Source organism: Girardinichthys multiradiatus, chromosome 6 (genome assembly GCF_021462225.1).
Source record: "Girardinichthys multiradiatus isolate DD_20200921_A chromosome 6, DD_fGirMul_XY1, whole genome shotgun sequence".
Taxonomy (NCBI): Eukaryota; Metazoa; Chordata; class Actinopteri; order Cyprinodontiformes; family Goodeidae; genus Girardinichthys; species Girardinichthys multiradiatus.
Window position 1 is genome coordinate 6,465,600 of NC_061799.1, and position 18,098 is coordinate 6,483,697.

The window sequence follows — 18,098 nt, forward strand, 5'->3', positions numbered from 1 at the left end:
AATCTATGTTAACAGTTCTTTTTTTCACATATCCTGTCCTGGCATTTCAAAATCTGGTTGCCCACATGTTCAGGACAGATTTGCTCTTCAAAACGTATCTCTCAAGATTGTGTGATTGACTTTATTAAATTAAGACTGGATCCAGCATTAAAATAGGCAGCCCATTGATGTAATAGTAACCTATGTGCGTGTGTATGACCTTAAGCCATTTAGATTATGTTTGTGTACTCAGGGTGTCAGGAGACAGATACAATATCTTGCAAAGTAGGTAGGTTCAACTTTTTCCAATTTTATCACAATACAACCACTAATCTTTTGTGTTTTATTTGAATAATATGTGATAGAGCAACACAAATTAGTGCATCATTCTGAAGTGAAAGGAAAAGAAGAAATGTTTTTTTAAAACACACAATAGCATTGAACCCCCCATCTGTTAACGAGATAGCTGTAAGTCATGCTCTCCACAAATTTGTCCTTCACATAAGAAAGGCATGTCAGGTTTGCAGTTCTCCACTAGTCATGTAGGGGACACGGCAAACATGGAAGAAGGTGCTCTCATCAGATGAGACAAAAATGGAACTTTTTGGCCTACATGGCAGAAACCTACCACCACACATCACCCTGAACCCCAGACAAGGTGGGGGTAGCATCATGCTATGGGCATTCTTTTCTTCAGCAGGAACAGATAAGCTTCCTGTGGAAATGGAGCTGAAAGCAAGGAATACAACATGTTATGCCCCTTTTCCATTACCACCACCTCAGAGTGGTTCGCTATTGTTTGACTTGTTTCTTTGGCTTTTCCATTAGCAAGAAAGCACTGGTGCCAGCATTTTTAGTACCTGCTTGCCTGCGGTTCCAATCATTTCAAGTCACACTGGAAACATGACGTCAGAAGACTGTCAGTCACTGGTTAGTTAGGGGGTGGCGTCACTAGTCACAGCATACTTCAGTAGCTAATGTCTTCAACTGTTAAATAGTTTTACGCAGGGCTTATTGTGTATTACTATCTGTATACTATTATAGCAAGCTAGCATTAGGTAGCATTAGCTTATCCTCACGCCACACTTCCTCTAGCTCATTCCGCTCCATGGCTTCCCTCTCTCTCCCGTACTTATCCACAGTGCCTTCTCTTGCAGCCCACAGTCTTCTCTGGCTCTCTTCTTTCACTCTGAGTCTGATAACAGCCATAAAGGGAGCAGCAGTCTAGGGCAAGGGTTCCCAAACTTTTCCATACCATGGTACACCCAAACAGCAGTAGCTTTTGGGTGGAAACACCCTTTTACAAACTCACAGACGATGCTTAAAAATTATGCAAAGAGACATCAACTTTTAAAAACGTCTTTTACTAACTATGCAACAATCGATACATTTCTTTAATGTAAGAATATAATTAAAATGTGTTAACACAATTATAATCCAGTGCTGCATGGTGGCGCAGTTGGTAGCCCTGTTGCCTTGTAGCAAGAAGGTCCTGGGTTTGATTCCCAGCCAGGGGTCTTTCTGCATGGAGTTTGCATGTTCTCCCTGTGCATGCGTGGGTTCTCACTGGAAAATGACTGACTCACATTTATAATCCCACTGAATAACATTCAACAAACTGTTGAGAATAAGAACAGTGTTTTTTGTTTTATCATCCTCCCAACCTTTCTGATGCCCCCTTAGCGCCCCCTGGCGTCCTCCAGGGGCCACGGCCCCCAGTTTAAAAACCACTGGTCTAGGCTTTTGTTATGGTTGTGTCTCCACAAATCACATCACTTCGGACAGTGGCTATTTACAATCCTGCCCATATTGAGCTGGTACTCAAGTATGATGGAAAATGAATCAAAACATGTTAAACCCGACCCAAATAGATAAGGTACTAATGGAAAAGGGGCATTAAAGGCCGCAAAAGACTTGAGACTGAGGTTGTGGTTTATCTTCTAGCAGGATAACAACCTTAAACATACAGCCAATGCTACAATTTAACGATTTAAATCAAAGTATATTAATGTGTCAAAATGGACCAGTCAGTGCCCAGACTTCAATATCATAGAAAATCTAGAGATGGAAAGATATTTCAGTCTCCATATGTGCAAAGCTGGTAGAAACCTACCAACATTGATAGAATAATGACCTCAGGAGTGTAGCTTCAGATAGTTTCTGGAAAGTGCTTGAAAAGTTACATTTTTCAGTATGATAATGATTCATGATAATAAATGATAATGTTATAGAAAAAACATGTGATAAATAAGAAGCTGCATCAGAAGCATTACAGAAGCTGCGATCAATAATTGTAAACGGCAAATTAAAAAAGCCAGCCAACATCCACTGAGGAACTTTGGAATATCCCCTAGAAAGTCTGTGGAAACATAGGAGGAGCCTGAGAGAGACTAGATGCTGTTAAAGAATAAAGGTGAACATGTCAAAGATCAAGCTCGTTAGAACGATACCAAGTTTATTTTACCCCAGTTTCTTGTGTCACTGTTTGGTCTCTCTGGTGGTTCCAACAAAGTTCTGTTTCTAGCGCCCCCATGTGGCTGCAAAAATGTGCTACAATAAAGATGAAAGTTTATGGTAGTGAAAAATCCTATCTGCAGTCCAACTGCTTTTACCATCCAGGTAATAATGTCGTATCTGAAGGTAGTTATGTATTTTTCATTCTATTTTGGAATATCTCCATGCCAATTTTATACAATAATGTTGTACACTTTATCATATAACACAGGGCTAATAAAATAAAGTTTAATTTCCGAAAGGTTAGAAAATTCAGTTATTAGAAATAATGATTACATTATCTAAAATCCTTCCAGTGTGTTTTCTGTTTAAGGACAAAAACAAAACAATTTCTTCTCTACAGCTCTGACAATCATTTGTACACTGTATCATACTACACAGGGCAATCAATAAAAAGGGTAATTCAAGAAGTAACCAAGAATATGATTTTAAAAGAAAAACACTATTAGTTTTTTGTAAGTGGGGCTATACAGATCAGTTATTAGCACACAGTATCTTATCTGAGCTGCCTGAGGTATTATTTAGGTCATGGGGGGAATATAATTCAAAAAAAGCATGTGAAAACCTTCACGTCTATTGCATTAAAAATGTTCTTGCTATGGGAGGGAAAACATGAACAATGAAATTTAAACAAGGAGAAATTTTGTTTTCTCATCCCTTTATGCCATTTTGTTTGAGGTGGATGCCTAACATTGTTTCTTAATGAAATAATTAGCCTTAATAAACTCCAAATTATCCCTTTAAGACAGAACATGAATATATTTTGGGTTTTAACTGTCTGCGGTGACATACAAGTCAAAGTAAATGTTAGAATGCTAACACTGAACGCTTTTCAAAGCAATTAAATAAGTTTCTACAAGCTAAATCAATGAAAGTAAAACACAGGAAACTATTATTTTTATCTTCAAAATCACTTTTATTCCACAATTGATTTCATCAGGTCTTAAGGCACCCTGAAGAGATGTTACAGGTTGTTCCTTTAAATATGGGTTCCTTTTAAGACTGTGTAAACATAGCTTTGAATAAGATAATCTTTTGTAAATCTTTGCTTAAATTATATATTTTTTTTACAGTGCACAGACATTATGTTTTGTGACGAAAATACAGTGTGAATTAGGTAAATATGGTTGATATTGTGTGTGTGGGTGTGTGTGTGAGTGTGTATATATTTATATATATGTACATTAAAGAGTAATAGATCAGCAGACAATCAGATAAACAAGCTGAAGAAGAGAGTAAACTAACAAACAATCTTTGAGACCCAGATAGATATACAGATCACGTAAAGATATACAGTACATAGTTGTAGTTATTTTTCATTATACTTCTCTAGTTCCTCTCCGCCTCAAGCAGCAAACCCTCTCTGTACCTTCTCAGCCACCATCCATACACACTGCCGCCCCAAGCGAGGCAGCTCATCCAGCCCTGGAGGGACTCACTCACGTGTTGGCTGCGGCAGTGGAGAGGTGGACCAACAGGAAAACAGGCAGACAGACAGACAGACGGACAAATACACATGCAGACGGACAAACAGCCAGACACACACACGGCACAAGACTGGACTGCAGCTTTGTGTGCCGCAATACAGAGATCTATCTATAGTTCTCTAAATATGCTTAAGATCACTATGTATTTATGGTTAAAAGGGAGTTTGGAATTGACATTTCATATACAAGGATATATTAGCTATACTTGATTCTCAAGGTATGTCTTGATGACGTCTTTGAGATGAGAGATAAGTTGGAAATGTTCTATTTTTTCAGCTCTACTATACAGCAAGATCAACATCTTTGCAACATCAGCAAGTAACAGGGTCCCTCATACAGATTCAGAGGGGGAAACAACACACTCATCCTGACAGGAGGAAGGTTACAAATGAAAGGTGGTTCTTTTCAAAAAGAAAAAAAGTATCAGCAATTACACAACAGCTCCAAACAGCTTGGTTCCAATGGCTATAGGTTATAAAATCACATCAGCACTAAAAAAAAAGATCTAAACTAGGTAGAGGATGAACGGTGCATCAGGGATGGACAAGAATTTCTGGTCCAGAAATTTTTGTTCTGTGGATCTTTGAAGAGATCAGCAAGAAATCACAATGGAAAGAAGGGTCAGAAAGGTCATCAAAGCAACATCTCATACTAACTGCCTCCTCTGTTGGAACCCAAACTTTTATCTGCTAAAAACATAGATACCACATCCGGAAATTACAAAAACAAATCTTTGTGACATATTTGACACTTCCTTCCTTTTTTTAGAAACACAAAGCTGCCTTCGCCTTTTTACTCCACAACCTTGATCCGAAAGGTGACACGGCCCAGGAACTTGTCCCTTTCGTCGTTGTTGCGAAGGTCGGAGCCCTCCACCTTGCACTCCACAGTCAGCTCCTTGTTATAATCCTCCTTGGTGAGCATCAACTTCACAGCCACCAGGGGCTGCACATAATTCTCCTGCAATGAGGATGAAACATTCTTTCATCAGCACAGCTGGATGTTTTACCCTCATGACACTAGTTTGTATCTGCCCTGCAATTCAGTGGTGTAAGAAGGTAGGCTGCCTTATGGAAATAACGCTCTAGCATCATCTTCCCACACAGCTGATACTGGGTCATACACAATTGGATCTCCGGCTGAGACAGGCTGCCACGGATTTGTTTAGGAATGTGGAAAATTTCCATGACATGAGCTCTGGAATGCATAGACACCATAAATACTGAAGATACAGTTAAAACCAGATCATATTTGCATACGCTATAATAAGAAACATAACCTTTATTCCTCCCTGTCTGACATTATATCACACAAAATAACTATTTATCTTTGTCAGTTAGGATTACCAAGAATATCTCTATTTCCTAAATGACAGAATAATGAGAGAGAGCAGAGACTTTGTTCTTATTATTTAAAAGTCAAAGGTTTACATATACCATACTAAGACTATGAAGGCACAGAGGTGGGTGTATTTTAACAACTTAAACAGAGAAGATAGCAGGAAGAGAACTGTGGAACTCCACAAGTCTGATTCATCCTCTGGTAAAGTTTTCTGAGGTTTGACGGTGCCACGCTCATCTGTTCAAACAATTACACACGCTATTATCAACACCGTGGGAATGTCCAGCAATCAAAACAATCAGGAAGGAGAAGGTTTCTGTGTCTCAGAGATAAACACGTTTCGGAGTGAAATGTGAATATATTCAGAAAAAACCCAAAGACCTCTTGAAGAAGCCATTCATAGTGGCTGAAAGGCCACTGAGTGAGGAAGCAGGCATTAGGCAAAGAGCAACATAGCAAAAAAGACAGATTACAGTTTGCAAATGCACTCAGTGAAAACATCACCATTTTTAGAGACATGTCCAGTGCTCTGATGAAACTAAAACTGAAGTGTTTGGCCATAATGACCATCTTCATATCCAGAGAAAAAAGGGGAAGATTGCAAGCCTGAGAAGACCATCTGTGAAGTAAGGTGATAGCAGTTTCATGCTGTGGGGCTGTTTTGCTGTAGGAGATACTGGTGCATTTTACAATTATCTTAATCAATATTTCCTAATTATGTGGAAAAATTGAAGCAACATTTCAAGACATCAACCAGAAGGTTAAAGCTTGGGCACAAATGGTTTTCCAAATGGACAATGACCCACACTATACTATCAAATTAGCTACAAACAAAGTCAATGTTTTGTTTCTGTTACGCCAGTTCTGTAGGAGGTATTATCAAACTATTGTGAGATGTTTGTGGGAGGATACCTGAAACATTTAACCAAGTCATACAATTTCAAAGGGACATCTTCCAAATACTAAGAAAATATATGAAAACTTCTGAATTTGAAGAAAGCGTTAAAAATTGTCAAAGAAAATAGAAAAAAAAATTGAAATCCTAACTGACCAGAATAAAGAAAAGCTTACTCGGATTTTGATGTCAGATGGAGTGAAAAAAAATGTATTTTTATACAGTACAGCATATGTAAACTTTTGGTTTCAACTGTAGGTGCCACAGCTATGGTATTGATTCAAGTGCTACTAAAATGTTTCAGCAATGACCCAATCAAAACATTAGGTAACCTCAATTAATGCTATGCTAACTCTCTGTCTGCACTGATGAAGATTTACTTCAGCTAATAATTATCAATCATTAATTGACTGTGTAAGAAATCTATAAGTTATTAAGTGATCGTTAAGAATCGGCAACATAGGAATAAAACGAGATGGTGACATCACTGTAAAAGTAACGTACCCAGTTCTGATTGAATTTCACATTCTCCCTCCTAACACACACACACACACACACACACACACACACACTAAAACAGGTGCACAGACCAATACTTACATGGGCTTTCTTGCCATAGTAAGGGAAATACTTCTTGTCAAAGCGCCCCTCTTTGGGAAAATAGTGCATTTGGATCAGGTTGTCTTTCTGCAAGGAAGAATGCATGCTGGCATAAAGTTCACATTGAATGAAAGCAGTTTATTGTTAAATTAAAAGCAAATATGAACTGTTTTGAGGACAGCATGACACAGGACATAAGCAAGCAGAAGCAATGTCCCTCTGAGGTTGGCAAAAAGATTTAGATGAACGAGGCAATCGGATGTGCTGTGCTGAATCTGAAAAGTGACATTTTAGGGGTAAAAAAAATGACATTCATTAGGCTAAAAATAAACTCTAAAATGTCACCCAAGACGGCTTTAAGAGGCGCCCACATAATGACCTGTTACATAACAGAAATGTGTTCTTACTCCTACTGGTCTTATCCTGATAATTTACATATTCGTCTTACCCTAAAGACGTCAATGACAGCATGCAAAAAGACACGAGACACACAAAAAACAGAAAACAAACAAAAAAGAGGAAAAATATGAAAGTAAGATCAACAAAATTAATATTAAATTCACAGTGGTTATGTGTTTTTTATGGAAGAACTAAAAAGACATAAATACACATAGATTGACAGTAGCACATAATGTTGTTATTTTTGTTTTACTTTGACGGTGCAGTTAACGTAGGGATCTCCGTGTGGCTTCAGGCCGATGATCTGTGATGGGAGAGAAACAGGTCATGGGTCACTGTCAGGATAATAAATCTAATCATTTCAGAGTCATATGAAGATGTTCAGGCTCTCCCAAAAGAATTCATACCTATTAAAACTGTTCATTTTTATCATGTTACAGCTGTAAGCTACAATGTATTTTATTAGGATTCTATGTAATAGACCAGCAAAAGTTGTAGATAATTATGAAGTGGAAGAAAAATGATATTTGGTTCTCAAAAATCTTTACAAATAAAAATATAACAAATCATCTAAAATTTCCCCCTGAGTAAATACATTGTAGAACCACCTTTCACATCACTTTTAGCTGCAAACTCTTTTGGGGTATGTCTCTACCAGCTTTGCACATCCAGAAACTGCCATTTTGTCTAATTATTTTTGCAAAATAGCTCAAGCTTAATCAAACTGGACAAAGAGCATCTGTGAAAAGCATTTTTTAAGCCATCTCACAGATTATCAATTGGATTTAGGTCCGGACTTTGACACGGCTATTCTAAGACATAAACATGTAGCTCTGGCTGTATGCTTGGAGTCACTGTCTTGCTGGAAGATGAACCTTCACCCCCAGTCTCTTGAAGCCTTTAAGATAATTTCTTCCAGTATTGCACTGTATTTAGCTCCATTTATCTTCCCATCAACTCTGACCAGCTTGTCTGTCGCTGAAGAAAAGTATTCCCACAGCATGTTGCTACCACCACCACATTTCATGATGGGAGGTTGTGTTCAGCAAGATGTGCAGTGTTAGTGTTTCATTAGACATAGAAGATTGATGTTTGATGTGCCAACACAGTTATTTGTGTCAGTCCACCACAAAAACTCCAATAAAATACATGGACGTTTGTGGTTGTAATCTAACAAAAAGTGAAAATGCATTCTTGCTATGCATTCTTTTGCAAGAAACTATAAAATATATTTTTGGCAGATTTTGCAAGGAAATGTGCTTGTTACCCTGTTCATTTTGAGCAGCACACAGGGATTTCCTTCATGGTATCCGAAGTTAGTGTCAGAGAGGCCGGAGCAGAAACTCAGGAGGGCCCTCCTGAAGTGACATACTTTCTTCGACACTCCCTCCTCATCCTCCTGCAGGGTGTACTGTCCAGAAATGCAGTCCTCGTTCCCCTCCTGCTCCGTATCATTATATCCTAACAGAGACATGATGTGGACAGAGGTCTATTCAGATTTATGACAGAAGTCCATGAAAAAAGAAATCCAGGAGAGTGAAAGAGGTTCTTCTTTAACTACAGATCACTTTTATTTATTGGCTTGGAGTGCACTCACTTTGAAGGAAAGATTCCAGGTTCTTGACATACTGCGCATACTTATGCGGATCGGATTTGTTGAATGAGATGTCCAAAGAGTTTGGACGGATCACCAGTCCTGCAACAAAGACATCGAGTGAAATAAACATAACGTAAGTGAAAAGAACCTAATAACGGACACCCAAACACAGCTGTAAGAGCTCATTCTGGAAAGAAAGTATCCACTGAGCCATCCTTACTATAGTTTTCACTCAGGAAGAGACTTCCAAACAGATCAATACAAAAAGCTTCTGTAATGTAGCACATTACTGTGACAGCATCTACGTTAAAGGAGTATGAATTATAAATAAATGAAAGAGAAATGCTGCCAGTTATAGTAGAGGATTGTGCCATTCCTTAGGTGTGTTGGAGTGCTGAATGACACTGACCTGGATTGGGAATACGGTCCCTATACCTCGGCACATAGTCATCCAGAGTGAGCAGCATCACCCACATGGTCAGGGCAAACATGCCAGCCAGGAAACAGTAGAAGACCAGGTAGAAGAGCAGGATGAGGGCTGCGGCAAGGTTATAGAGACACATAGAGTAGGGATAAGAACGGAGATGTTAAAAACGAGGGGGGTAGAGCATGATTTATGGGATGTGTCTTGGTTTACTGCAGTTTGAACTATCCCTTTGAGAGTGACCATTTTGAATTCAGGAGTAAATGCTACCCACTCCTAACTAAGACAGGTGGTTTTACTTGAACAGACCCCCCTCCCCAACTTTTCAGATCAGCCAGGATTCAGCAGTTTTTGCTGCTGTAAACGTCTTAGATCGTCAGCTGCAGGTAGGAAACATCAGAATCAAAATGGTTCACCAGCATCCTGCAACTCAGAGATGCCCTCTAAGCAGACTAAAAAAGGGGGGGAAACATCCCCCCCATCTTTTTCCTCTGTCCTCTCCAGCAGTATCCCACAATGCACCTGTCCAGTGCGAGAAAGACAGAGAGAGGGAATCCCATTTGACCTTGACAGGCATGCTAATGTGGGCGGCCATGCAACTGCAATGGAGCATCCCACTGCACAGCAGCAAGGGGGCCCAGGCAGCCTGACAAGCCCTGCTCCAGCCTATAGGAGCTGGGCTGTGGTGAGGAAGGGTGGGAGGGTGGCGTGTTACCACCTAAGCCTGGGGAGAAGCATTACATAAAAATCTACATCCTGATCAGCTATGAATGCTGCTGAGGAATGCAGCAGCACCCTTATCGTTTAGGAGGGAAGCAGCTTTTACACTCAGGGCTCTGCAGATACACATAATAATTTATATTTTTTAATGAAAAACTCTCAGCTGCTGTGGCTAATAATGCAGAAAGAGGAGAATGAGACACACCTTTTGGTGGTATCACTAATCCTCCTTCACACCTTCATGTAGGCCTGGGATGGCTTCCCAGCTAATTCACTCTCTGCATGATACTCATTCAACCATCCATGCAAGGAAATGAAAAGCAGGATGCATAGATTTAAGAATCTGAGAGGAGGAGGACATCGGATGAGGGTACAATGGCAATGCCGCCGATGAAGTGCTGTGTAGCCGGCATTCTTACCCCAGCTGCTGGCCGTGCGACCCAGCAGCTCCCCGGTCCTCGGGTTGTAGATGGAGTCCTTCCAGCTGGACGTGTTCTCCTTGCTGGCCGCTTTATCCTCGGTGCTCGCCATGGTGATGAGGAGGGAGGCAGGGAGGGAGGTAGGGGAGGTTTATTTGGTCCCAAAAATATGCTGGTTATCCTCCCCTTAAAAAAAGAAAAAAAAAAAGAAAAATACAGAAAAGCGCAGCGGGGCAAGGCGATGAGGCGGCGGTGCGGTGAGTGGTCGGGATCAATGGTTGGGAAGAAGTGGGCGGTGGAGAAAGAGGAAGAGCAGAAGGAGAGAGATGCTCCGGTGGAACAGGGGGGGGGGGGGATGGGGGGGGAGGAGGAGGAAAGAAAAAGAGACGAGAGGAAGGTGAGGAAAGAGAGAGAGAGAGCTGTGACGTCCGCACTGAGCCCTGTGCTGGCAGCTGATGCAGTGCGAACATAGAGATGCGCATTGGTTAATCACAGAGACGCACGCTACGTTTACAAACTCCAAGTAGAGCGCTCACCACCAATTATACCACTTTCCTTCGCAGATTTTTACAATGTCCTCTTCAAACTCTTCTCCAGCTGACCATTTATTAAACAAGCCATATAGCGCCAAAGGCATCTGAGAGCATTTTCTCTTTTAGAATGATGTCGTGGATTGCTTTAGATGAATCTATCCTGCATCCAAGACGGAAGTGGTGAGTCACTAAACCAGGCTACACCCTAAAAAACCAGGACACAGAAATGATCCCAGAAAAGGTTCTCTAAACGTATCTGTACCACAGTGGGGGAACAGGCATAGCCAAAAAAGTGAAGACATTCTGGTTGGTTGATTGGTTCTTGGTTGTGGCAATCTGTCTTGGTAATGAATCTTACACTGCTGTAAGATTTAAGTTCTCCGTAAAAGATGCAACACTTTTGTTAGGAAAATTTGTGGGTTAAGCAGGAGATCTGAGCAAGTGGATCCTACCAAGTGCGACTCTAAGCTCTTTCTAGTGTTGCCGCCGAGGTTACTTTTAAGAAATGTCGCCACAACTAAGACATAAGACTGAAAGCAAATGTCAAGTTTTAAGAAAAACTATAACATCAGAGTATTTATTTCCTGAAGTCAAGTTGGTGGGCTGTTTCTCAGGGTTGCAGCTTTAGTATGATCATGTTTTTAGTTTTATTTATTTGACTGGGGCTCTGATTGCTCCATATTTGATCTGACAATTACTGGTCAGAATCAATCCATAGAAGATGGCTAATTCTAACCTCTGGATTACCTGAATTCAGCCTGTTGGTGTGACTCCCCCAGCAGGAATACTTACTGATTAGGCCCTTTGGAAATTCAATTGCCAACCCCTGTGGGAAGCTTTGCACGTTTTTCTTTTCTTTAAATTCTTACTATAATTGAGTTAAACCTAAAATTATTAACAGCCTCGATTAAGACTTAAAATTATTTTTATTCAGCCAAAAGGTTTGTTGTCAGTCGGATATGAGGCAGGCATCTCAAAAGATGATAAAACAATGTAAAACACTGATTATTGTTTTGGTCCAGAACCCTTGTCTGTGTTCACTGGGGGCTAAGCACCTCTTAAGGTCAAAACCTAGAACCACCACTGGTTGTGCCCGTGAAAAACTTTCCAAATCTTCTCTGCCAGTGCTCAACAGCCTTCGGTGGAGGCAGTGTGATGGTGTGGCATTACATCTCCCTCACTGAAAAGAAAACATTGTCATCTCTGGAGAGATACAGAGAGATGTCCACTTGAGATACTGCAACCAATGGTAGTATCACTCTTGGGGATTTAATTCCCTACTTCAAGATGTCAGTGCTCGCCCCCTCAGAGAGTGTTTTATCAGAGAAGGGAAGAGGATGGAACAGTGTCCCTGCAGTCCTGACCTCAACCCCATGGAACACTTGTTGGATCAGCTTGGGTGTGCTGTTTGTGCCAGAATGACCAACACACCCTCATTGTCTGACTTGCAACAAATGCTGGTTGAAGAATGGGAGGCTTTTAGAAAGGCCCTTGGCAGCTGATTAAGGCAGGAGGCTTGAGGCTGAGAAAAGGTGCAGGCCCACTGGGTGTTCATTCACCAACACTGTAGACATACAGGTAGGAGACCCTGTTACATAGGTCACACATGGTCACAACTACAGCCACACTCAGGTTGTTAACCGGCAGCCTTTTATAGCCCCTCCCATTAACAGATCTACCATGACAGGGGAAACAAACGTATACGCTGATATACATACAACATAGCTAAAACATCACTTTATTTGACAAACATTATTACTAAACACCCCTAAAACAAGTCTGTACCTAGGCTTAAGTCTTTAACACTAAACACTAAAATGCACACAGTTTACTCCTCCTTTTCAATTTATAATGGTCTCTTCCGGAACCTATAAAAGGTGCTCAGGCCCCCGGGGAATCTTTTAGCCCAAACACCCTACAGAGGAAGAGACAGAGGTAAGTCATTTGTTCAACAATACACTGGAAAACAATCCATTTCAAAGATTAGTCACAATATTGGTATTTTATCTATTTGTTTGGTTCGTTTAACAGGACACGTCATCATCAGTACCAGCTGAGAAGAAGCTGCCTAAAACATCCACAAACTAAGAATAAAATACTCCAATCTCTTTCACAGTGTAATTTGTTCTTAAAACAATATTCAAAACAGCATTTTAAGTGTACCAGCATACGTAATGCAGCTCTTCATTACAGAGGCCATCCCAAGGCAGTGTGGGACCAAGCTGATGACCTTATGACCTGGCGACCCCAAACAATTGCTAAATAAACAGAAGACGGCCATTTTTATTCGATTTTATTACCCCTTTTTTAGAACACAACGTAACAACAATGACAAACAGCACAGAGTCAGTGACTCCGAATAACTAATGGCCAATAGGGTCCAACAACACAATGACAAATCTTCATATGAGGACAGTGTGAAACAACATGAGCAATCTGAACATCAGGATGACATAAAACTACAGCATTACGGAATAAAATAAAATGAGCAATGTTAACTATTTACCCAATATTTTTTTATTCAGGTTATTACTTACCATCGATAATGTTGTAATCTAAAATATTTTTTTAACTATGGAAGCACTGTTGACATTTGCGTAGGCACACACACACATACACACACACACACACACACTCTTGTTTTACTATATGTAGTGAGGACCATGTGTTGACTCCCATTGACTTCCATTGATTTTCAGTCATTTTCAACCCTTTCTATGCCCTAACCCTGACAATAACCCTAAACCTAACTATTACCAGTGCATGCCTAACCCTAACCTTAACCTAAACTCAATTCACATCTTAGTCCTAAACCTAACCGTTAGCAAAATAGGTTGTGAGGACCAGCAAAATGTCCTCACTTTGGTACAAATGGTCCTCAATTTGATGGTGAAATCGGGAAATTGGTTCTCACTGTGATGCCAAGACAGGAACACACACACGCACACACACACACACACACACACACACACACACACACACATTTTAAGCAAGTAAATTGGACAGTAAACATATAAACACTTTGGAACGCCAAACAGAGAAACTCTCCATAGCTGGTTTTACCCTAACCTCTTCCTAGTTCCAGTGCCAGGGAATATTTTTTTAACAGGACGTGTCCTTTTAGACAAGTTTCCATGACTGCATTGTGTCATTTTTATTAAATGCAAAGATTAGGATCATTCTGTTCAGGACTGATTCAGAAAAAACATCTCCTTGCACATATTACATTTTGGCTGGACTGGTGGAATTCTTTGTTTCAGAATCTCCCAAAAATCCCTTGAAGAACCTTCAGCTGATCCAAAATGTTGCAGCAAGAGTAGACCTTTAAAAGAGATCATATTTTAAAATCTCTTCTTTTCATTATTCAATACAAAGGCAAGGATAGAATTTCACATTATGTTTCTCAGTTATGAAGCCAAATAATGACCAATCAGTTTTTTCTTCAAAAGACTAATGGATTTTTCTTTATAGTTGTATTTCTGTAAGTAGAATGGCAGGCAGACCTTTTAGTTATCAGACAGTTCTCCCAGTTTCAGTTGGAGGAAGACTCTTTTAAGACTTGGCCTAAAACGCTCCTTAATGATAAATCCCTATAGTTACAGCTGATTTCAATGAACCTCACTGGAAGTTATGCGGTTGTAGGTCTTGACAGGTGGGAGACCAGATGCACAGAACCTCTTTTCCCCACATTTCCCATTTAGTGTTGATGTTTATGCTTTTACCCAAAGTGTAATATACAGTGCCTGGCCAAAAAAAAAAGTCACCACCCAAAAAAAAAAGGTCACACTATAATATTTCGTTGGACCGCCTTTAGCTTTGATTTCGGCACGCATTCGCTGTGGCATTGCTTCAATAAGCTTCTGCGATGCCACAAGATTTATGTCCACCCAGCGTTGCATTGATGATGGTCTGACCGCTGTGCAAAGCCTTTTCCAGCACATCCCAAAGATTCTCAATGGGGTTAAGGTCTGGACTCTGTGGTGGCCAATCCATGAGTTAGAATGATGTCTCATGCTCCCTGAACCACTCTTTCACAATTCGAGTCCAATGAATCCTGGCATTGTCATCTTGGAATATGCCCGTGCCCTCAGGGAAGAAGAAAATCCATTGATGGAATAACCCGTTCATTCAGTATATTCAGGTAGTCAGCTGACCTCATTCTTTGAACACATACTGTTGCTGAACCCAGACATGACCAACTGCAGCAACCCCAGATCATAGCACTGCCCCCACAGGCTTGTACAGTAGGCACAAGGCATGATGGGTGCATCACTTCACCTGCCTCTCTTCTTACCCTGATGCACCAATCACTCTGGAACAGGGTCAATCTGGACTCATCAGACCATATGGCCTTCTTCCATTTCTCCAGAGTCCAATCTTTATGCTCCCTAGCAAACTGAAGCCCTTTTTTCCGGTTGGCCTCACTGAGGCTACACAGCTGTTTAGTCATATTCCCTTGTCTGGAGTTCTACTGTTGTTTTTCTTCATTTGATTTCACCAAACGTTTAAGTGATCGCTGATCACGATCATTCAGGAATTTTTTCTGGCCACATTTCTTCCTCGAAAACAATGGGTCCCCACAATCCTTCCAGTTTTTAATAATACGTTGGACAGTTCTTAACCCAATTTTGGTAGTTTCTGCAATCTGCTTAGATGTTTCTCTGCTTGATGCATGCCAATGATTTGACCCTTCTAAAACAGACTGACATCTTTTCCACGATCACGTGATGTGCGACATGGTTGCTTAAGAAATGCAACTCATTGCAATAGTTGGGTTAAATAACTTGTTGCCAGCTGAAAGATAATCGCCCATGCTGTAATTATCCAATTGGAGGCTCATATCTATTTGCTTATTTAAATCCAGGTGGCGACTTTTGTTTTAGCCAGGCAGTGTAAATCTTGAGCTGCTGTCACCCCTTCTCCTATTTTCCCATGTATGCTGGTGTTTTGGAAAAAACATATACAGGTACTTCTCAAAAAATTAGCATATTGTGATAAAGTTCATTATTTTCCATAATGTCATGATGAAAATTTAATATTCATATATTTTAGATTCATTGCACACTAACTGAAATATTTCAGGTCTTTTATTGTCTTAATACGGATGATTGTGGCATACAGCTCATGAAAACCCGAAATTCCTATCTCACAAAATTAGCATATCATTAAAAGGGTCTCTAAACGAGCTATGAACCTAATCATCTGAATCAACGAGTTAACTCTAAATACCTGCAAAAGATTCCTGAGGCCTTTAAAACTCCCAGCCTGGTTCATCACTCAAAACCCCAATCATGGGTAAGACTGCCGACCTGACTGCTGTCCAGAAGGCCACTATTGACACCCTCAAGCAAGAGGGTAAGACATAGAAAGAAATTTCTGAACAAATAGGCTGTTCCCAGAGTGCTGTATCAAGGCACCTCAGTGGGACGTCTGTGGGAAGGAAAAAGTGTGGCAGAAAACGCTGCACAACGAGAAGAGGTGACCGGACCCTGAGGAAGATTGTGGAGAAGGGCCGATTCCAGACCTTGGGGGACCTGCGGAAGCAGTGGACTGAGTCTGGAGTAGAAACATCCAGAGCCACCGTGCACAGGCGTGTGCAGGAAATGGGCTACAGGTGCCGCATTCCCCAGGTCAAGCCACTTTTGAACCAGAAACAGCGGCAGAAGCGCCTGACCTGGGCTACAGAGAAGCAGCACTGGACTGTTGCTCAGTGGTCCAAAGTACTTTTTTCGGATGAAAGCAAATTCTGCATGTCATTCGGAAATCAAGGTGCCAGAGTCTGGAGGAAGACTGGGGAGAAGGAAATGCCAAAATGCCAGAAGTCCAGTGTCAAGTACCCACAGTCAGTGATGGTCTGGGGTGTCGTGTCAGCTACTGGTGTTGGTCCACTGTGTTTTATCAAGGGCAGGGTCAATGCAGCTAGCTATCAGGAGATTTTGGAGCACTTCATGCTTCCATCTGCTGAAAAGCTTAATGGAGATGAAGATTTCATTTTTCAGCACGACCTGGCACCTGCCCACAGTGTCAAAACCACTGGTAAATGGTTTACTGACCATGGTATCACTGTGCTCAATTGGCCTGCCAACTCTCCTGACCTGAACCCCATAGAGAATCTGTGGGATATTGTGAAGAGAACGTTGAGAGACTCAAGACCCAACACTCTGGATGAGCTAAAGGCCACTATCGAAGCATCCTGGGCCTCCATAAGACCTCAGCAGTGCCACAGGCTGATTGCCTCCATGCCACACCGCATTGAAGCAGTCATTTCTGCAAGAGGATTCCCGACCAAGTATTGAGTGCATAACTGTACATGATTATTTGAAGGTTTACGTTTTTTGTATTAAAAACACTTTTCTTTTATTGGTCGGATGAAATATGCTAATTTTGTGAGATAGGAATTTTGGGTTTTCATGAGCTGTATGCCAAAATCATCCGTATTAAGACAATAAAAGACCTGAAATATTTCAGTTAGTGTGCAATGAATCTAAAATATATGAATGTTAAATTTTCATCATGACATTATGGAAAATAATGAACTTTATCACAATATGCTAATATTTTGAGAAGGACCTGTAATGCAGGTCAAAGCATGGGATGATGAATTGGACTTTTTTGAAAAATCTAATCCCATCACATTTCTGACATGTTCCTGATCTGAATAGTGCATTTGTATTGGGATCAAGGGTGTGAAACCCTGTTTTTCCAATGTGTACAGAATGTTCCTGAACAGGAAAGGTTTAAATTCACACATCAAAGCAAGCTCTGCTCCTGTAACAGTACACAGTTGTTTTTGTAAGAACAACCACCCTGCTCATCAGCATTTTTATAGCCCTGGAGGTTTTTATTTGTGACAGACAAAGATAATAGACATTAGAGTACTAGGTTTTCCTTCTTGCTACTGCAAGTGAGTATTGGAGAAAGAAGAAAGTACATGATCGAATTCAGAGAGCATGATTGTAAACAGATGTGTCAAAGTTAATAGAGAGTACAATTGGGAGTAGGGCAAACACATTCCATCCTGTGCTCACAAATCAGCTTTTTCTTTGCCAGAGATGAGTGAAATAAACTGGGCTGGGACAGAATCCCCCACCGAACAATCCCAGTGTGTCACAGAGAGCTGGAGAAAAATAATGTAGAAGAAACAGTTATATAATGACAAGGGTCCCGCTTGCATGGGGGAGGGGGACTGG

The 18,098-nt window shown here is 40.7% G+C and overlaps 1 protein-coding gene across 1 annotated transcript; it reads right to left on the minus strand.

Moving 5' to 3' along the window:
* Positions 1-3,388: 3,388 nt before the first annotated feature.
* On the minus strand, positions 3,389-10,717 carry LOC124870539 (sodium/potassium-transporting ATPase subunit beta-3-like). Its single transcript, XM_047369292.1, has 7 exons — positions 10,376-10,717; positions 9,222-9,350; positions 8,813-8,911; positions 8,483-8,676; positions 7,469-7,519; positions 6,817-6,903; positions 3,389-4,940 (listed from the first exon to the last, which is right to left on the minus strand). The coding sequence occupies exons 1-7, from the start codon at positions 10,485-10,487 to the stop codon at positions 4,773-4,775; spliced, it is 840 nt and encodes a 279-aa protein (XP_047225248.1). The 5' UTR covers positions 10,488-10,717; the 3' UTR covers positions 3,389-4,772.
* Between the last annotated feature and the right edge of the window lie 7,381 nt (positions 10,718-18,098).

Coding starts and splice junctions, on each gene's coding strand:
- LOC124870539 (XM_047369292.1), bottom strand. CDS start 10,487: ATGGCGAGCACCGAGGATAAAGCGGCCAGCAAGGAGAACACGTCCAGC. Junction 8,912..9,221: donor GGACCGTATTCCCAATCCAG/GTCAGTGTCATT, acceptor TCTTTGTTGCAG/GACTGGTGATCCGTCCAAAC. Junction 7,520..8,482: donor TGCTGCTCAAAATGAACAGG/GTAACAAGCACA, acceptor CTCCCATCACAG/ATCATCGGCCTGAAGCCACA.